General features: G+C 36.4%; 1 protein-coding gene across 4 annotated transcripts in view; it reads left to right on the plus strand.

The window, feature by feature from the left end:
- CAND3 (tobamovirus multiplication protein) overlaps positions 1-18,589 on the plus strand; it is a 75,001-nt gene extending 56,412 nt beyond the window's left edge. For 2 of the 4 annotated variants that reach the window (XM_088974436.1, XM_088974438.1), the window contains 9 exons: positions 5,409-5,586; positions 5,742-5,837; positions 9,177-9,237; positions 11,357-11,421; positions 11,857-11,931; positions 12,020-12,095; positions 13,980-14,146; positions 16,770-16,844; positions 18,197-18,589. In XM_088974436.1, the coding sequence (XP_088830562.1) occupies positions 5,409-5,586; positions 5,742-5,837; positions 9,177-9,237; positions 11,357-11,421; positions 11,857-11,931; positions 12,020-12,095; positions 13,980-14,146; positions 16,770-16,829 (778 nt within the window). In that variant the 3' untranslated portion in view covers positions 16,830-16,844; positions 18,197-18,589. The remainder of the gene's footprint in view (positions 1-5,408; positions 5,587-5,741; positions 5,838-9,176; positions 9,238-11,356; positions 11,422-11,856; positions 11,932-12,019; positions 12,096-13,979; positions 14,147-16,769; positions 16,845-18,196) is intronic. The other 2 variants (XM_088974437.1, XM_088974439.1) reach the window with 1 other exon arrangement.
- Positions 18,590-22,291: the final 3,702 nt, after the last annotated feature.

The following is a 22,291-nucleotide window of genomic DNA, read 5'->3' on the forward strand; positions in this document are numbered from 1 at the left end:
AGAGAGAGAGGTGGAGGAGGAGAATGCTCTTGGTCTTCTTCTTTCATTGAGTGTTGGTTTGTTGCTCACTGCTTGCAGACACACTCTGCATCTCTTTGAGATTTTAGGAGGCCAAAGGGTTCGTTCGAATGAATATTGAATCCTTAAGCCTTAACTCTTAAGTTTGTTTAAACTTTAAAGGCTTGCCACAATCCATGATGGTCTATGGAAGCATATGGATCATCACAATAGCAAGCCCAGAAATGGAATCTTTAAAACATCTTTATAAACATGCTACAATGCAAGAGGGTGTATTGTAATATTATAGACCTCATAAATGAAAACGTATAAATAAAAAGAATCTTTATTTCACTACAGTACATGAAGGTTTACGGTAATATTGTAGACCCTCACTACAAAAGCCACTAAAAATGAATAAATAATAAGAAAATTAATATTTGAGATAAAATATACAATATTCATTAGAAAACAAAAATAAAAGCAAATGACTAAATTAATTACACATTAGAAAAAAATAAAATGCATAAATAAAATATTTATAATAATAAAAAATTAAATACTTTATATGGTAATATTGTAGACTCTCATTCTAAAGCCAATAAAAATGAATAAATAATAGGAAGGTTAATACTAAAGATAAAATGCTCAGAAAAAATAAAAATGACTAAACTAATTGTAGAGAACACTGATGTGGACCCCATGGCTGTGGTCCCCACTGTGTTCGTATGACAGCACAGCATGTATTCTTTGTTAGTTATGTCAGTGTTAGTTGGTAGTTATTTCAGTTTTGTTGTTACAGCCTGTTATTTCAGTCTTATTATTAGTTTATTTGCCATGTAAGAATTAAGGGCAATTCTGCCTTTTTTTCTACAATTAGTAAACATATAAATAGTAAGAGTAGGTCGGCAGATTAGTTAATTTGTCCCTCTCTCCTTTTCTAAAACCCTTGTGTACTTCTGCTTCTCTCTTTTCTTCTTCTTTTCTTCTTCTTCTTTTCTCCATCTGAAACCTTTTTTTTTTTTTACTTTTGGATTCAAAACTGATTGTAGTCTTGATCGACTACTCTAATTAATTATTAGAAGAAAATAAAATATTTTATAATAATACAAATATTTAAAGGTTTATATGATTTTATTCTAATTATTTATTAGAACCAAATGAGATACATGCATGTGATATTATTTCATAGTAATAAAATGTTAAAATATTAAATGGTTGAAATCCATAGGACAACCTGTTGTTCATCATTTTGTTCTTAATATTAGTTGCTTAGCTTTTTATGATGGTTTGGAATATGCATAATAATCTAGAAAGGCGTAATTATGTTTCTTTAATCATTGCACAAAATATTAGTGCATATTTTCATATATTTCACAATATTTCCCCAATGTCTATACTTTTTACAATATCTCCATTCGACATATGTCCTTTATTTGGGTGAGCGACATTTCCATCGACATTAACATTTTAAACCTTGAATATGACTAGTGGACTCTGAAGCAAAAGTAGTTCTTTGATGTTGTACTTTGCACTGCTTGGGCATGTCTAGAAGATATATCCCATTTGCCTCATGGCAACTCCCAATCACCTTCTAAGATTTCATGTCCTGAAAAACAAAATATGAAGGGTAAAAGGTCAAATTGCAATTCAGAGACTAAGTTAATTTACTAACTGAAAGCAGTTGATATTAAGTTTAGAATAGATGACAAAGTCAGGACATGCGATGCAAGAGAGCCATCAGCCAGGGATATCTTGTCCCGACTAGAAAGGAGTTGGTAAGAGGTGAATAAAAGAAGATGATGAAAGGCCAAATAGAAGGGGTTATGGGGAGCAAAGGATTCAAGCCGGCTGCGAGATGGAGTTCAAAGCAAAGAAGTGTGTGTTTGAGGACCGCAGAAACAACGACCAAGCTTTTCTGAAGATTAGAGAAGAGAGAAAAAACCACTGTCTATCTATTCAGGGATGCTGTGGTGTGGGTGAAAGGATTCGTGGATGGAGCCACTTTTATGAAGAAAGAAAATGGATGGAAGGGCCACCTGAACTGAGAAACAACAAGAAAGGCTGGTACATAATATTAACAGAGTATTTCAGGCAAGGGAAGAGGAAGATTGTCTGTATTCCAGAAGGAAATAAAAAGAATGGTTGGAGACTCTTTGTGGGGAGGTTAGAGGAATACCTAGTTTTGACAGAGGAGGTGAAGAATGGGATGCAAAGGATTATACGGGAGAAAGAAGTGGAGGTGTCAATAGGGGATGAAACGGTGAACAGTGATGTAAAGGAAAGACAAACGGTAATTGTAGAACAGAGCCTAAAACCTATGATTTCCTACTCACTGAAAACACAAAAGATGGGAGTTCGGAGTGGTGAAAGGGGCATGGTAGAACAGATATGTGGTAACTACTGGCAAGAAGATTATAGACTAGCAGCCGATTGTCGATGATATTGCAAAGAAGTTTAGGCTTCCTTTGGATGCAATGGTAGTGCCTTTTAGTGAGAAAAAGCTGTTCTAGATGCAGGGGGTGAGAAGACTGAGCTATCTTCACTTGTAATCCAGGCAGGTTTGATTACTATCAAAGAGTGGCATATGTCTTGTAATGAGTAGGACATATCAGTGGGAAATCTCAACATAAAATTAGTAGGGCTGCCGTTTAACTTCTGGAGGAAGATGATCGTTGAGAAGATAATCTCTACAATGGGGGGCTTGATGGTGGATTGCAACTTTAGCAATTTGCGAGCAGTTGAAGTGAAGCTGCGTGCGTTGAAGCTGAAAGAGGTTCCTTGGGTGGTGGCTATCTTCTCCGATGGCCTTTTGAGGAAAATTTGGATCCTGATGGAAGCTGAAGCGATGTTGTGGAGCCAGTGTTCGAAGGAGGAAGACAATGATGATGTGGAGTCTACAAACCCACGTGGCATGAAGAGAGAGGGTGAAAATAAAGAAGTTAATTAGGGGAAAGGAAAAGTCGAGCAGCAGGGATTTATTGAGCGGCAGCCTAATTAAAGAAGTTAATTAAAAAAATTAAATGTTAAAAATCAGGAGGTGGGGCCATCCTTTGCCGATGTAGTCATAAGGGGGTCAGACGAGGGGCGAGTTGTGGAAGGTAATGAGCCTGAACCAAACAGGAACATGCCAGTCAGGCCAAGGGGTTGAACCGGGCGGAGGTCTTACGTGACTCACTCAATAGTCACATGAGAGTAAGAAAGAGGGAAGGGACTATAGACAAAAGTCTGGGTCTATCTTCTTACCCAAAGAAGACCCAGTTGAAGAACAACCTGAGTATGCCGAACAAGGAAAACTTTCAATGGGTTCCAAGAACCCTAAAATACCAAGAGGAAGACAGTACAAGTTTGGATCGCCCAAATCCGAGATATGCTAGGACACACAAAGAGGAGAGAGATGTGGAAGATGGCAGGTGGATTGATTGTGAAATGTTTGATGAAGAGGAAGATTCTTTATCGTCTGGATCAGATACAGATAAACTAGAAGAGATTATCGAAGTGGTTTTATTGGAAGATGTGCTTGACACTAGCCTTCTCTTTGATGTTGATCTGAGATTGGAGGAAGTTAACTCTCCGAAGCTGCCAAATAGTTTGACAGACAGGAATAATGCTGAGTTTGACAGGGGCCTTAGATCTATTTATCAAGACAACAATGTTCTTACTTTCCATCTCTTCAAAATTCCTATCCAGCCACCTTGCTACCTATGGGACAAAAAAAAAAAGACCAAGCAAAACCTTCCAAACTCTCTCTTTGATTCAAGGGTCTTCTGTATATGGATTGAAATTGATCAACTAAAGCTTTAGCATTTTCTTCTTGACTTGAAACAATTGCTCCATTTACCTCCAACTTGTCCACATTTTTTCGTCTCCTACCGTTAGCCTAAGCATGGAAGTATCTAGTATTTCCATACACATTGGATAAAACCAAAACAAAACCATCGTCAAGATTTCTGCATTTCATCGAGACAGAGAACCTTGCAATTAATTCCTCCACTGACTCCAATATTTCATTTCTCCACATGGTTAACACTCCCCCTGAAGCCTCTGAGAGGGGACCACTAAGCGACTAATGCCTCTTGAACCCCATATACTTATAATCCACCTCTTGTCCAACTCTCCTAATTGTGTTTCTTGAATCATGACAATGCTTGGTCTTTCTCTTCTGAGCAAATCCTTGATTAACCTCCACTCTCCAATCGTCTAACATTCCATATTACTAACTTTGTACCCCTAATCTCAAGATGAATTCCTACTTTGTACCTTTTCTCCTTCCCTCCTTCCACTATATTCTATATCCCCTTCTACATCAAATAACAACTTCTCCACTTCTGGTCTCTTCTTTCTTCTTCCTCTCTTCTTTTCCTCACTCTTCCTAGAGTAGACCTTCATCGCCTCCTTCCCTTTCCTCTTCCTCTCCTTCTCTTCTCCTTACCTATCGGAATTAGCTCACACTCCTTGGGGATTTCCCTCTCTAACTTCACTATCCTATCTACAACATGTCTCCTCTTCTTCAGCTAATTCCTTTTCTTTAAGCTCTTCAAACAAAGCACTTTTTAGAGCCTAGACCCTATCAACTTCTTCTCTTTCTTGCCCCCCACTTTATCCTACTTCCCCTTTCTCAACCACCAAACCTCTATCCACCCCTTCTCTCTAAGGCAAGGCACCTGGATGGATGATAGAAATACCTGCAACAGGCTCAATTCCCAAGTCAGTAACCAAGACCGAATTTACACATGTACCTGGGTTTTGAGGCAAAGAACAGGGGACCACAACAATTTCCTGGCCAGTGACTAGTGAATTCTATGGTTTTAGGTATATATATGGTAAATATTGCTTAATAATATGATAAAATCACTTTCTTATATATGTTTATCTGTTTAGAAAATCTACATTTAACTTTTTTAAGTTTGTAAAAATAGAAACAATCTTTCGATATATGATATGATTCATGATTTGATTTGATTCAGCTTTCTCTACGATTTATAATATGATTGCAATTTTCATAACATTGACTCATAAACATCTATCCTATTGATGCTGTTTATGCCAATCTGATAACTGTACAATCTAATCTATATATTAAATAACATCAAGAATCAGGACTTGGATCAGATGCCATAAAATATACTTAATATTTACTACATGCATTAATATGATTATTGCATTATTTCTTAGAATGTTGAGTTTGATTTTTTATGTTGTATATTTTCACTTTTCTTTTTGATTTTTTATCTTCAATATGTAATGTGAGCATATATTAATAAACCTTGCCTTTTGGCTTTAAAAAAACTTGGTACTGAAAGCTACAAGTACTATGTGAAGGTTTACTTTTTGGATCTTGTTTATAAAATATATTTTAGGTTTAGAAGCCAATTAAACTCATTAATGCTTCTATGGGATTGGTTTTATAGGGTTGACCTTTGCCATCAGGCAAATGATGAAGATGAAGAAGATGAAGACAATAGTTGTCGAGATGCTTTGTTGGAAAGGTCAAAGAATGAACCAGGTCCATCTAACATGGATGGTCATAGAAAATGTTGCCCTTTTCCATCTATTCATGTTGGCAGTAGACAAAAGTTTGTGATTGTGGTATGTTGATGATAATAGTTTCATGTTGTATATATTTAGATAGTTTTCATAATAAGTTTTCAATATCTGTTATTGATGTTACAACAGCAAATTTAGAAGCACTTGGACTGATTTTATTGGACAGAATCAAACTAATTTGATACATCTTTTACCAGGTGATTGTGCTAGTCTTTGTCTTAATGATAACATTTTCTGTGTTAATCTGGATTGGCATGGGAAAGAATCCCATTGATTCTTCAACACTGGCCCGGGTATGTTTATTCTCATTTTTATATAAGAAGTTTATTCTCATTTTCTCAAACCATTGGAAGGTTTATGCTGTATCTGACCCCATATAGTTGGGACAAGGATTAGATGATGATGATGATTGGAAGCTTTGCTTTTTATTTATTTATTTATTTATTTTTTCACTCAGTGGGGCAGCCCATCCTCCAAACGTTATAATCCCTTAACCTTGCTGAAGGTAGGAATCAATCCCAAATTTTGGTGAACTTGCATAAATCATGGTAGATCAACACACGGCCTTGCTCGTTAATGATGTGGTGGATTCTTTTTCTAGCTGGCAGGGGTGTTAGGCAAGGGGATCCCCTCTCTCCCTTTCTCTTTACTTCAGTAGCTAATGTGATTAGTCGAATCATTACAAGGCTGATAGAGAAGATATCATTAGGGGGTGGAGAGTAGGGAGGAACCAGATTCCAGTTACCCACCTTCAATTTGAAGATGACCTCATGATCTTTTGTGAAGGGGGTAGAGCTAATCAAAGGTTTTGAAAGGATTTCCAATCTGAAAATAAATTTGGAAAAGAGTTGCATAGCAGGTTGGAGGATGGAGAGGTTGAGGCTATTGCAGAGTGTCTTCAGTGTTCCATCTTTCCCTGGCCTATGTCCTATCTAGGGCAAATCCTAAGGAGAGCAGATTTTGGAATCCAATGCTCGAAAGCTAACCTCGTGGGAGAAGAATTACATCTCATTGGTAGAATCACCTTAATAAGATCTACATTGCCAAACTTACCCACTTATTCTTTGTCTTTAGGATACCACCTAGGGAAGCTAGGAAGCTAGAGAAGTTAATGAGAGATTTCCTACGGGAACCAGGACAAGGAAAAAAGGATCATTTAATTAAGTGGAAAATTGTGTGTATAAGTAAAGAAAAGGGGGGAAGGGGGGGGGAATAGGGAGGGGGTTGAAAAAAAAAGCTTTTTTGGGGAAATGGCTTTGGCGATGACCATTGGAGAGTGAGAGGCTTTGACATGAAGTGGTGGGAAGCAATCACTGGAGTTCAGCAAGTGGGTAGGATGCTGGCGTATCAAGGCAGGCTAACTTGACAGCACCTTGGAAGTCCATTTACAACACCCTTCCTCATTTCCTTGGGTTCGTTAGGTAGGATATTTGCTTTGGTAATGGTGTCTGGTTTTAGGAAGACATTTGGATTGCTAACACCCCTCTAAAGGACCTTTCCCTATTGTTATTTTCTGTTTCATTGTATAGAAAAGCAGCAGTTTCAAAATTTCTCTTCTTCAGGAACACCTATGGGTCCTACCTAGGACTTTGGTTTCCGTAGAGGTTTAAGGGATGATGAAATTGAATCCCTCTCTGATTTACTGTGTTTCTTTAACCAGGTTTGTTTAGATCCCTCCAAGCTAGACAAAAGGGAGTGGGCTCCTAGACCCAAACGGACCTTTACTTGTGCTTCTTTTTTCAAGTCCATTTCCCAGTCCTCTATCCCACAACCTTTTCCTTCAAAGGAAATTTGGTGCAGGCTGGTTCCCCCAAAGATTATCACATTTTGTTGGGAAGTGTATTATGGGAAAGCAAACACTTTATATAACCTACTAAAGCGAAGACCTTTCCTTTATATTTCTTCCAACTGGTGTATCCTTTGTAGATCTCATGGGGAGGATTGTTATCATCTACTAATATCTTGTCCATTCTCTGCAGACTTATGGGCGGGCTTGGCTACTCTCGTTGTTTGGGAGTATTTGGAGCTTTCCAGCTGAAGTCTGCCTTGATTTTTGAATGCTCTACTTTCCCTTGGCCTACTAAAAGAGGGAGAATTATGTGGAGATATGCTCGTGCTGCCTTGATTTGGACTTTATGGGAAAAGGAATGGTAGAATTTTTCAACAGAAGGAAAGGAGAATGCAGGAACTGAAAGAATGTGTGTTAAATAGGGCAATTCTGTGGCTAAAGACTTTGGAAATCTTTCAGCAATTCTCCTATGACGACCTTTGGAGAAACTGGGAACAAATAGCGAGGTGCTCCTCCATTAAAAATAAGACAATTACAAGGTTGTCTCCTCCATCTGAGGGATCTTTAAAGCTGAACATCGATGGAAGTAGTTTGGACAATCCAGGGCTATCTGGAATGGGGTGTGCTTTGAGGAATGAGTTTGGAGAGGTGGTACTGCTCTACTCAGGTCCTTTAGGAGTTGAAGATTCTATTAGGTAAGAGCTTTTAGCTTCTGTACAAGGGGTGCAGTTTGCAAACCAATTGGGGGTAGAGCATTTAATCATTGAATATAAAAAACTTTTATATTCTTAATTTTTTAAAGTTATAATTATAAAACAGACATTTTTAAACTAAAATATTCATTTTGTGTATATACTAATTCCTTTTTATTATTTTCTTATTTGTTAGAGTTTAATCAACACAAACATTGCTAAATGCTGTATTGAACCCTCGAAGACTTCAAAACCTGAACCAATAAGTAAGGAAGAACATAAAATGTTGTCCAATCAACACTTCTTCTTCTTCTTCTTCTTCTTCTTCTTCTTCTTCTTCTTCTTTCACCTTTTCTTTTCTTATTTTCCTATAACAGAAATAGGGGTTCAGCCCCTATATTTTTTGAATTTTCTTTTCTTTCTTCTTTTTCTTCTCATGAATATGTTGGAATGTGTTGATTTTCTATAATTTAACATGAAGTTTATACTTTTCTTATGAAAATTATGGATGTTTATTAAGGAAATATGATTATGGAACCTAGAAACTACCCTAGGATACATGTTTTTACTTAAAAAAATCCATCGCCTAGGCGATTAGGCGACAAGGTGCCCCCTTGTCGCCTAGCCTCACCTTGGCACCTTGAAAACTATGATTCCAAGGTGGTTGTGGGCTGGCTAAAAAATCCCGAGGATACAATATGGTGCTACAAGAATGAAATTTAGAAATTTATTTGTTTGACAAGGAACATGTTGGTTTCCATACAGTGGGTGGGGAGATCAATAGATACTTTAGATGATGTATTAGCCAAACAAGGGGTAAATAGAGAAGAATTGTTTTGGGCTCAGCTGTGATTTATGTAATTCATTACTACTTTATTTATGAGCTATCAGGAGAGGCTGCAGCTTGCACCTCTCTATGGGTTGTTGTATGATGTTACAATTCTAAAGCAGTTTAATAAAACTTTTATTACTCATTAAAAAAGCTGCCTTTCTCTTTAGGTTTCAAAATACTATTTCTTGTCTTATCCAATAAAATAGTTGTGATGTAATGGAATGGTTAAAATGTCTTAATTTGTTACCAAACTTAATTTCAGTCGGTTGTATTTATTGACAAGTGTATTTATGGTATAACAATTGTAATAATCTTGCAGGTCTATATAGATATTTTTTCCATTGCAATCCTTTTGCTTGGTGGAGCTTTAGCTTGCTATGGTGAGAAATGATCATCTTCCATTATATTTTCCTATAAGCTTGTGTTTTGCACATTCCTTTTCTTGATTGTTGCATATACTGTCGTGAATTTTGTCTTAACTTTTAAACCCATGGAATATATTCTCTTATTGGTTTACTTCATAAAATGATTAAGATGGTGTTTGGTACCAGAGTGTTTTAACAATGTTCCAACTTAATCATGACATTGAGAATTGAGAAAATGAGATGTTTTGTCACAAAACACACTGCACAATAGTTTATTATAAACATGTAGGTGCCATTAGTTTTTTATGCCAAGGCCCCAACAACCCATGCACATAACCCAATGCCATGAACCCAAAAAGTACAAAAAACTTTTTAATGCCAAGGCAGGTGCACCTAGGCGCACATTTAGGGTATGCGCCTCACCTAGGTCCTAGGCACCACACTTTCAAAAGGTGCACGCCTGGTGTGCCTAGGCGTGCGCCTGATGCACCTTGCACCTCAGCCCAGGCATGTGCCTTTTAAAATTTTTAAACTTTTTTCCTTTTTTTGAACCTAGCGGCTGGGCTGGGGTGTTGGGACAATGTTGTTCATTCATTCATCCTAATAAAATATCTTCTTAAAAGGCAATTAAAATTATAAAATCATTATTTGTTGTATGAGAATTATGAATTTAAGACCCTAACATGGACTTGTTTGGGCTTGCCTTGAGGGGCTTGGTACAAAGGCGGCTCGTAGAATTAGGAATGCAATATGTTTTACATCACATTAGCTACTTGAAGTAATGCAATTGACTAAAAAAGGAGATTGTGGGTTTTACATGTTTGGAAATGTTTTATATGTTTGATTTTATTTTTAAATTTTCATTTGAATATGCTTTACATGTTATGTTTATGTATTTTAATTTTAGATAATAGGTTTTTTAAACATTTATTTTAAAATTTAAGTTAATATTTTTATTAATATTTTGTTTTGAATTTTCTGACAGTTTGTTTTATTTTTTTTGGCATTTTTTTGTATTTTGCGCCTTGCTTCAAAAAGGCATGCGCCTCGCCTTGCACCCTTGCACCTCGGGCACAAATTGCCTCTTGTGCTTTTAAAACACTGCACCCCATGCACATACCCCAATTTAAAAATGTGGTGTAGCCATTTCAAGTTAACTACACTTAACTAAATACATCTTTTTGTATGTTAAAAGCCATCATCTATTTGAGAGACAATCTTGATCTTTCCTTTGATTGGGTGACTTCTTATCACCCTGATGTATCTTCTTCAATCTTTTTCCTTAATAAAATTTCTTTTTTATTTATCATAAAAAAAGGTCAGCATCTATGTGGCACTTATGTGGAGTCAAAATAAGAAATGCAAAACTGCAGTTCCAAAAATTGGCTTCTCTGTTTTATACGGATCCCTCTTGGAGGCAATTTTCAATCTAGTTTTTTGGATTCGGTTTTGACAGGCCCTATAAAAAAACCTTCCACCTGTAATTCAAACTATGTATTGTTTAGGGGCATAATCACCGTAATAAAATAAACCCTCACCAACCTACCAATCTATTACCTTTTGGTGTTTAAAGTGCCAGCTCTCATTGCCAAAATATTGGAGAAAATTATGAAAGATTTTTTGTAAGTTTCGGGAGATTCTTGATACCCTATTCACTCCACCCCACCAATAATGATTTCAAGTCTCTTTGCACCCTTCTGCCTATACAAAAATCCTTCCTTCTCCATCTGTTATTCATGGATCTGCAAATGGTTGGCTAATACAATGGCCAAATAAAGAGGTGAACGAGGACCAAATTTTCTGGGCAAAATTATAAAATAAGCTTATGAGCTACAAAGAAAAGAGCTAGAAAGCTAGGTAGCTGAAGCTAGTTTACATTTGGAAGTTCTTGGCACCTTCTGTTGTATATAGAATATTCATTTATCATGATTAGTAATGCTTAACTGTTGTCTATAAAAAAACCTAGCTTTTTGATATTCAAGGCACAAATATTAACATAGTTGATCAATTGGGTTGTGTATAAGATTTGTGGCCTTGTCCTATGGTAAATATTAGTGCATTGTAATTATAAACTCATCATGCTTTCATCTTTTATTTGAGCTTAAACTTTTTTTTCATTGCATTACAATGCCAGGACTTCTACTCTTCTTGAAAATGAGCAGAGTACGATCAGAAAAAGCTTCATCTGAAATGTGGAAGGTATTTTCTATATGGTTATTCTTTAAAACTTTTTTTTATTCACTATTTTTACTGTTTAAATATTGATGTAAGATCTAACTAGTTATTTATTCTATTTTATGTATGTATTAAGGAATCTGGTTAAGGGCAATTGGTGCACTCTCTGGTAGCTATTTTGAGCAATTTTGCTTCCCTCTATTCACACTTAACCCCCTTTGACCCAGAATGTTTAAATGCTTAATCACCTTAACCAGTTCCCCTGTGACACTGTTAATACAATCCTTGTGTATTATATAGTTTTTGAATTTTTTTTTTGATTTTGCTAATTTTTTACTACTTTCATTTTTATGTTTGCATTCTTATCATTGTTTTACTAGTTGTTTGGGTCCTTAATTTGTTGCCAATTATTTACTGCTCCTGCTGGTAACTTGTTGAAAATTTTGCTATTGCGTGCAGGTTGCAGGTCTGGCAGTTGTCTCTGTTGTATGCTTCACGTCAAGTGCCTTAGTGTCTCTTGTTACTGATATTCCTGTATGTACTTGTTATCTGCAAGATCTTTTTTTTTTTTTTTTTAAGTTTGGCAGTGTTCAAATTTTAACATATAAATTTCTGATTGTAGGTGCTTTATCATTGGCGTCAGAAATACATTGATGGTGTAAATACATCTCTTTTAGTAGTATTATATTACTTCATAGGTACTGTAGTTTCCCCAACAAGTTCTCAAGTTGATTTTATGTATTTTTGTATATTTTGAATGTAGTTTATCTGTTGTCTGTAGGTCCATTCTAATAGTTCTATTTGTCTAGTTATAGTTTAGTCATGTTTAAACTTTTAGAGTCATTGGTTAAGTAGTTTATGTATGTATATACGTAGCATTGTAGCCTACTAAAACTTATGCTATTTGTGGTGAGTGATTTGAGATTTTGCATCTTATGCTATGTGTGGTGAGTGATTTTAATGCCATAGGCACCCCTTTGAGTGATTCTGGGTTTTCTATGTGTATTTTCTTTTTAATCTTTCAAGAAGCTATTACTGCTATCAACTTCCATGAGTTCTTCATCAAATGACATTCGTTCACTGTTCTCAAAGAATCGGAACTGATCTTGATGAGTTTTTCCTTTAATTTTTAGCAAAATTGGAAATTTTCTATTTTGGCCATTTTGACTTTTGATGTCAAACCATCTCCTGTCCCTCCCATATTTGAATGCCCCCGTATCTCAAATCCTTTTATCCCTCCAAATATCTCCCAGACTTTCACCTAGAACCCTAAATTCCTCAGTTTTTTTTTTAATTCTTTTCCCAATTCTAACATTTTTTTCCTTTTATGCCAAACATGCTCCGAACTTTACCAAACTTTGTCGTCTTTGATCACTATCCATTCTAACCCTACCTTACCCTTTTTTCAAAAAAAAAAAAAAAAATCCATTTGATTGTCACTGAACCGGAAAAAGAAAGAGAACAAAACAAAATCAACTGGGGACCACTGCAAATATAGGGTTGTGATTTTATTCACTACACATTTCTCCATTTCAAGTTTTCCAAATCTTAAGTAGTAAATCATTCATAAAAAAAAAATGCTGAACTAAAACAATGAAAGTCTACATGCATAATATATTAGGGAACATTAGTAGATAATTTGTAGGTTGTTCATCATGGAAACTTATTATTTCCTATATTGCAAGGAAACCCTGCTTATGGGGGTGCTTGGCACCATAGAATGTCTGTCCTTCAACTATTATAATGTAGATTCTCCAGGGATAAAAGTGGAAGGTGTTGAAATGATGTTACCTGCATGTTTTGAGCAAGAAAGGGAAAATCATATGGCAAATGATTCCATGGGTTATCTTTTGGGTAATTTGGCAGGAGAGATTCTATGACGTTTTAGAACTAAGGCTGCTCAGCAGAGGATGTATGGCAGAAAATACTGGGCAAACTACATTCTTGAATACACATAGAACTGATAGAAGCTTCATAGATCAGAATGCAGCACTTTTTTGCCTTGAAAATCTTCTTGTAAACAGTGGGGAGTTTTAGAACTAAGGCTGCTCAGAAGAGGATGTATGGCAGAAAATATTGGGCAAACAATTGGAAAATAGAAAATAGTATGCATTTTTTGTGATCTGATTAGCAAATTCATTTTTCCTAGATTAATCAAAAAAAAAAATATTGGGCAAACTGCATTCTTGAATAGCAGGACATAGAACTTATAGAAGTTTTAATAGAGCAGAAATGTGTCACTTTGCCTTTGAAAATCATCTTGTAAACACTGCGGGTTGGTGGTATAGGAATTCTTTCTGTATGTATTGTTTATAAATTCCCTGTGTACAGCCTCTAGTTGTACATGGCTTTTTTGTTTTCTTTATATTAATGAAAGCATAATTTGATTTGATGTTAGAGCATAATTTAACCACATCTTTGTTAATTAATTTGATCAGTGAGATAAGAATAAATTTACCTGAATTGCTTAAGTGCATATTTTTATAATTTTATCTTGTTTTGAGCATGCACAAACTTTTATAAACAGTACAATTCAAATATTCTGCCAAATATTTCAAGCAAATTTCACACACTTCTTTCAGGTTCATCAGTACCTTCAGCCTTTGTGCTATGGGTCATGAGAGAAATGCCCCCTCCACTTGCGGTTGATAGACAAACACAATCAAGAGTAGTGACATTCATCAGTAATAGATCAACTGCAACATATCATCCTCAGCACTGGACCACTGCCACAAGCTCACAAAACCAGGTTTTGCAATTGAGTTTTTTTCTTTGTTATTTATGACATCCAATTATTTACAATTTAACTAAAGACATCTGTTTTATCTTTAGTTTTTTTCTTGTGAAGTAAAATGGGTACTCTTCTCTTCCTTTTTCAACTAAATAGATATATTTAATCATCATCATCATCATCATCCTTGTGTTATCCCAACTTACTCCTCCTAAAGTCAAGATTTTTTGTTGCGAGGCTGTCAACCAAATCATTAAACCTATGAAAGGATCCAAAAGAGCTGCTTCAAGAACGGGGAAAAACCATCTCTTTGTGCATTGTTCTTATGCCTCTAGATTGTGGGATCTATTCTTTATGCTGTTTGGGAAAAACGTCGGTAGGCCCATTTGTAATTGACTTGTTTAAAAATAACTTGATAGGTGGTGCACTCGGAGGTAAAAGGTCTTGTGATAGTGTGTGCAGGGTGTTGTGTTATGGGGTGAAAGAAATGCCAGGATTTTTTAGGAGAAATATAGACAGGTAAAGGAGCTATTTAAAGGGCAGCGTAGTGCATGAGATTCCCACCCATGCGGGGTCTGGGGAGGGACAGATGTAACAGCCTTACCCCTGCAAAACACACAGAGAGGCTGTTTCCAAGATTTTGAATCCTGGTCACCGAGGTCACTATGGAGCACCCAACCATTGTGCCAAGGCCCACGTAGGGAAGCTATTTGAACTCATAAAATTAGGGTAGCTCATTGAGCTGTAATTTGTGAGGAATTTAGAGGTATTTTTCTCAATGACCTACTTATGGGATGGCATATTGTGGCTGAACTCCAATTCGATAGACTCAAAGGGTTGTGGAATGGACCTATCCTGCAGATGAGATGGTTAAACTTAACGATGGGTGCTGCCTGGGAAATACAGGGGTTTCAGGTGTGGGGGGAGTGGTAAGTTATCATTGTGGTAATCTAATTTTCAGCTACTCAGGCCCAGTTGGTGGGGGTAATTCTTTGAGGGCTGAGTTATTGGCTTAATTCAAGGTTTAAAATTATTAGAGTTGCAGGGAATGAGAAATGTGGAAGTGGAAGATGATTGCAAACTACAATTCTACGAATGAAAGCACAAGATGAAATCCCTTGGGAATTCAGACATTAGGTGAGGGTGGCTTGCTCTCTAGGTGCTTCTTTAAGTCCTCATTCAATTGGGTGCTTCATTGGCAAGAGAAGGGGTTGGGAGAGAAGTTTTAGAATGGGGGTGCCTAGTGCCAGGCTGTAATTTGTAATAGCTGTGTGGTCTGTCCTAAAACAAATTTAATTTGGGATTAGAAGAGAAGAGAACAAGAGAAGGAGAAAAGAAAATAGGGCTGTGGCAGAGAGGAAGAGAAAGACTAACATCCTCTAATTCCTGCCCCACTTTTATTACAAGTTTATAGCAATAAACCTGTGTACAAAGTCTGAAATACCTCTACTTAATTAACAATTGAAAAGAGAACTAAAAGAAAAGATAAAAATACACATACCCTGCCACCTAATACAACTAAGGAACTAAATAATTTCTAAAACTCCTTGATAGGTTCAGCCTATCTCTGGAGCTTCTTCAAGGGAGCTCAGGCTTCCTACAGAGAAGAGAGATGAGGGAATTAGGGTTTATGCACTCAAAAGGTAACCCCTTTTATTGCAGATATGTTGTATATATAAGGATTACATCACATGGGGGGATTTTCAGTAGTAACTGACTTGCTAATGAGATTCTCTCACATATTCTTTGGATATGCTGGATGGGGACGGTGGTAGTGGACCGATTAGTGGAGATGGGCCTAGCAGTATGCCCCCCCCCCCCCCCGGCCGTGGTCTCAAGACAAAAAATTCCTGCTGAAAGCAAGAATACTCTTCCCAAGTAGCTTCTTCCGGTAGATTGTTCCAAGCAACGAGAGCTTCCTCTAAAGAAGATACTGGTCTAAAGGTTCTTGATTAAAACAGTAACGGAGAATTAGAAGAGAAAAAAGAATATACAAAGATGAGATAGGGAGAACAGTGGTTTATGTTAAGAAGAAAAACACAAGTAAAACTTGCATCACTTCATGAGAGCTCTTTCAATTCACTATTCCATAAAACATCACTTACAAGATCCTTTTATGGAATAGTAGAGCTTGTGTTACTATTCATCAAAACTACAGAAATGTCACTGCAACCCAAAGAAAAAATTATATTTCTTATTCCATTTTATCCTAGAAAGGTGATCACATATGTTGGTTCCAGCTATCTGGGATCTCAGGAGGGGTAGCATAACTGTCAGTCTAGACTCCACTGGCATTAAGTAAACCTATCAAAAACAACCCTAAAACAGAAATTATTCAAAAAACATATAAGTAAAATAATCAAGAATACTCCTACATTGATTGTAGGACTATCTTGATGCCGACATCAGAGGGAACCAAGAAGGGAAAGGGTTCAAACAGGGAAGGCAACTGGAGGAAAGTAGTGGGGTTGATCTCAAAGGGATCTTGCAGAGTCTTCTAAGTGGCTGAAGTTGGTTTTGGTGCTTTCAGATTTTTCAGGGCACTAGTTGTCTAGCTCTACATTTTTGGAAGTAAAGTCCAGTTCTTCTTAGTGTGTGCTGGTGCTGATGCTTGGGGTTTCTATATGGCTTTTCTTTTCAGTGGGGCGCGAGTGTTGCCAGAGGAATTTGGATAAGAGTCCAGGTTTTCTTTTCAGGCTGAAGCTGGTTTCTATAGGTTCCTCCCCATTTTTCTTCTTGTATTCTGCTTTTTCTTCTCTTATAGATATTTTATACTGCATTGCTGGTATAAGAGTAGCCTTTTTGTAGTTCTTATCTTGCCTTCTAAGTTTTTTAATTAATGTTTAAAATATCAAATTGATACATAATCAATTACGGGCCCTCTTTTTTCCTATTATTAGTTGCTATCATGCATCCTCTGTTTTATTGTTCCTTGTCTAATAGGTCTGTGACATGAATTATTTCTTTCATGAGAAATACTTTCTGTTTTTGTGGAAAAGATATTTTAGGTAGGGATGTGCCATCAAAAGATATACAGCTTCCTAGTTCATAAACTAGGACATTGTGAATTTGTGTTATATTATAAGATATTCTTATATAATTTTATGGGAATTTCATTGTTATAAATCCTCTCTTAAAATTTTATCTTATAATAAATGTCCTAATATGATAAAACATGTGACTTAGTGAGTTGGTCTGTTTCCATATAATTAATCAGCAAAACATACATTGTAGTACAGGCAGAAAAGGAATTTCTACATTGTAAACCTTGTATTGTTAAATGCTCAATAAAAATCCACTTTGCAGACTATAGTCTGCTACCAAAGTTGTTCTAGATCAAATTAAAGCAGTTTCTGATGCAGTGACTATCCATGGACTCCTGTGTTGGCTTCTAGAATTGAATCAGGCATAAAAAGTTAACCGGATCTTGTACAATGTCTTCCATGATTGATAGCTACTGACCAACCTGGTTACATTTACACTGTATACCTGTCTCATATAAGCTGATCCTTTTCATTAATAAAATGTTGTCTAAAGGAAAGAAAGCGAAAACAATCCAAGACCAAGGTTTTTGCACTTACACTGCAAATAATGAACACTTAGATCTGTTTGGGCTCTAGTTTAGAAATCTTATGCAACGCAAATGGGTTCCAGCACTGAATAGATGTGAATGAAGCAACAACTTAGCTCAAGGTTTAGTAGTAGTTAATACTCTTTAAATTCTTTAATCAATATTTCTGGGCATTTAAACTCAAGTAGTTAGATTATACCATGATTGTGAGAAAAACAATAGTTCACTTCTCCATTACAAAGAGTACATCGTTTATTTACAAATGGAGGCTTTTTACTAGAAAGTTTAAAATAATTTTCCCTAAGTTACCTTTCTGGGGTGTGCATATTTTGTCGAGAACATTCGATCATATGGGTCTTATTCAGACTTTTTTCCTCCATTTATGCTTCATAATGGACAGTGTCATCGTTTTCTTTTTTAATCTTCTACTGCAAACAAAAAGTTATGACACTTGGCAGGTCAGATCTGTATACTTATACTGCCTTATAATTGCACAGGTCACGGGAGTAAGTCCAATATAAATTTGCAATATGTGGATGCCATGTGAGAATATCTTGCTTGTGCCAATTCATGGATAAAAAGGAAGCATATGCAGAAAAGCATACAAGAGAAAGGGTTGGACTTCAACAATGAGACTGCAAGGTCAACTGGGGCTGGTGATACTCTTGAGAGGCACTTGGAATACAGCCATTAAGGTTGTGGTTGTTGCCATGTTTTGGCACCCTACACGTGTAAATAGCCACAAATTTGTCAGACTTCTAATCACCAAATACGTGTCTCACATCTCTCTTACTTTCATATTTGTGTAAAATCACTATTGAATGTCAACTTTATGCTCCCATGCATCATGGACATCTTCTATCCCAATCAAGCTGGGTTTGTTCAAGCAAGTGATTATTTTTGAGCCAGGATTAGAAGGAGAGGAAGGGTTGTGTTTTTTGTTTTTCCTTGGTGTTTGTTTTCTTCCCCGAATTTTCTTTTCGACAGGTAATCTGGGGCCAACAATAGGAAGTCTCAGAACAATAGGAAGTCTCAGCAGGGAGTGAACCGTAAAAGATATACAAGTACAGCACCAGAAAGATCAGTGCATTCTGATGGACACCTACATGATTTTCACGCTTGAGACCATGAGTCAGCATCCAAACGTTCCAACAGTTCAATCCTGTGGTTAATTATAAACTGCCATGGCTTATTAAGGTTACTATTTCATGATTTTTAAATGACCTATTGCTCATGATGAATGGCCTAAGTCATGAAAAAAAGAGAAGAGAAGAGAAGAAATTCATGTAAAAATAGAGTAGCCTTTTCTCTTTAGCCTTTTTTTTTTCTTTCTTTTTCTTTTTTGGCTTCATGGGGCTACACAACGGGGGCGTGGCCCTTCCCCATCCTCTTAAACTCCCCCAACCCCAAGGTCCCCAACCCTGGTGGCAGTGGATTTGATCCGAGGCCTCTGGTACAACGATTTACAGATCTACCAACGGGACCACCATTACTAAGGTCCCAATAAGCCATGGTCCATGGGAAGTTTTATTACGTAATATGAAGTCATGGATCCCAAGGGACTTGACAAAGCAATGGATTCTATCATGGATTTGTGGGCTCACGTCAATTGTCTAACAAGCCAAATAGGTGGTGATGCTTGATACCCAAATTAGGGGTGCTCAAAAAATCGGAAAACCAAAAGTTGAACCAAAAAATCCAATTAATCATACCAGTCGATTTGGTTTTGGTTCTTTATTTTGCAAATTTTCAGGGGACTTTTTTGCAAAAAAGTTGACCAAGTTTAGTCAATTGACTATTTCAGTTATGTTTTAAAAGTAATAGCAAATTGAGTGAGTGGGAGGAAAAAACGATAAAATTACCCTTCTGTTAAAAATAGAATGTCAGAATCCACTGAATCCAAAGAGCATTTATGTTTCATTTGTTCGACTCCATCCATTCAAATTGTGGCTAGTTGGAAGCATCTCCAAGTTTGATATCGACTCCGTCCATTCAAATTGCAGTTGGCTAAAAGTAAGGTTCAAAATATTGATACGCTCGATATGTCAGTAGGGGCGTATCGGGCATTTTGGTACTCATTTTTTTAGTTTTTTTTTATTTCTTTTTCAAAATTGGTTCAGGAGAGCCAATCTAGTACCCCTCAATCCCCTGAACTAGTTAGACCCCCGATACACCCACTGTAGGGGCGTATCAGAAGGGTCTCGGAATGATACGTATCGGCCGATACGGGTTGATACGTAACGATACTTTGAACCTTGGCTAGAAGCATCGACTCCATCCATTCAAACGACTTCAGATTGGGAAGCATTGATTCCATCTGGCTGGGAAGCATCAACTCGATCGATTCAAATTGCGACTGGTTAGGAAGACTCCATCTTCAAAGCAATATCCCTCCTAGTTTGAGTTTGAGTGATTTGGGGTCCCATTCTTCATCCAAGTGTGAGTTCAAACGGTTTGGGATCCCATTCTTCCTCTAAGCTCAAGTCCGAGTGATTTGGGGTCCCATTCCCCAACTTTGAGTTCAAAATTATTGTTTGATTGTCTTCTCACAAACTTCAAAGTTAGCAAGAAGGGGTTTCTTCTTCTAACCTTGATTTGGGGTCCCATTCCATTTTTTTTTTCTTGTTTCTTATTTCAACTCTTTTTAACTGGCCTGGGGAGATTTTACATATTTTATTTTTTGTTTGTTGTTTCTTTGTACTTGTATTTCATTTTTTAAGTAATTGATGTGATTCATTGGTGAAATTCAGATTGTGTATTCTTTTGTTTAAAGAAAAAAAAAAATCCCTTCCTCTCAAAATGTAAGTAAATGATGGTTTAGTTGAGTATTTGCAAAATGTAAGTAAAAGAAAAAAGACTTAGAAGTCAATAGAAAGTTGGAAATGAATGGTTGACATTTATAATTCTGGCAACCATATGATGATTTGAATGCTAAAGAAGCTACAATATCTTTTGACCAAAATATCAATATATAATAGCAACCATAGAACTCTAGAACTTGAATTATATAAATGGCAACCATATGATGATTTGAATGCTGAAGAAGTCTTAGTAGAGGCACTAGAGGCAGAGATTTATGGTCGTGCACAAACATGGCTTGTGTGCTTTAACATCATGGAATGGCACCTGTCCAATAGATGCATGATGCAATTTGGGCTTCGAAGTCTATAAATATGAGAATCACATAGAACTAAGACATTCATTGAGTTCTAAATGGTTTTGGTGGTGTAACTACTTGTGGGGGATAGATGTTTAAAACTATAATTTATGTATCAAAATTGCAAACAATTTTCTATTCTGTTTAGTGCCAGATGGTTTCTAAGTCTGTAAACGTATAAGAATCATACAGAACAAAAAGTGTAAAAACTATTTTATCACCTGTGGGGCTGAAATTTATAACTGTAATTGAAGATTCAAAACTGTAATAAACTATCTAGTCTATGTAATGTCAGATGATTTCCAATTCTGTAAAACACTATCCAATCTATGTAATGCCAGATGGTTTCCAACTCTATAAAACACTATTTGATCTGTGTGATGTTGGATGGTTTCTAACTCTGTAATAAACCATCCAAACTGTGTAATGTTGAATGCTTTCCAACTCTATAATAAACCATCTGGTCTTCCCCATGCCAAATGGTGCCTGAATCTGTTAAACACCACCTAGGTTGTTCCATATCAGATAATCTAGGCACATAATTTGTTCTTATTGTTGATCATATAAGTAGATATTTAGTTTGGGTATTAATTACAGAGATAAGCATTATGAGTTTTATTCAGTTTTCTTGTTGTTTTAGCCAATTTGGCATTATCATTCACCACCTTCCTCTAGAACACTTGCTTTGAAGATGGAGTCGATGCTTCCTAGCCAATCATAGTTTGAATTGGTAGAGTTGATGCTTCTCAGCCAAATGGAGTCGATGCTTCCCAATCTGAAGTCGTTTTAATGGATGGAGTTGATGCTTCCTAACTAGCCGCAGTTTGAATCAATCGAGTTGATGCTTCCTAGTCATATGGAGTCGATGCTTCCCAATCTGAAATCGTTTGAATGACTGGAATCAATGCCTCCAACCAACTGCAGTTTGAATGGATGGAGTCGAATTCGAAGTTGGAGAAGACGAACAAAACATGAATGCTTTTTGGATTCAATGGATTTTGTTTTCAACAAATAGGTACGTTGTCCTAAAAAATTCATGTTTTATCCCACTCATTCAATTTGCTATTATTTCTAAAACATAACTAAAAGTGTCAATTGACAAAATTGGTCAAATTTTATGCAAAAAGTCCAATTTTCAAGTTTTCAATTAACCTATTAAAAAATCGTGCTTAACCAAACTGGCCGCTATATATATACACATTTCCAAAATGAATTTGGGCTTTCCAATTGTATCTTTTTAAATCATCTCTCTCTCTCTCTCTCTCTCTCTCTCTCTCTCTCTCTCTCACTGAAAATGAAACCATCTCTTTAAGTCTGGCATTTTGAGTTCAAGGGTTCTTTGTTTGCACTTAATATGGTTTAATTCAAAATTTCAAATTCAATTCCATTGTTTTAATTCATAACAAAAAGAGACGTACTGTGGATACTATTGGTG

The sequence above is a fragment of the Nelumbo lutea genome, chromosome 3 (assembly GCF_056320005.1).
Source record: "Nelumbo lutea isolate HS-2025 chromosome 3, American lotus-T2T, whole genome shotgun sequence".
NCBI classification, from domain to species: Eukaryota; Viridiplantae; Streptophyta; class Magnoliopsida; order Proteales; family Nelumbonaceae; genus Nelumbo; species Nelumbo lutea.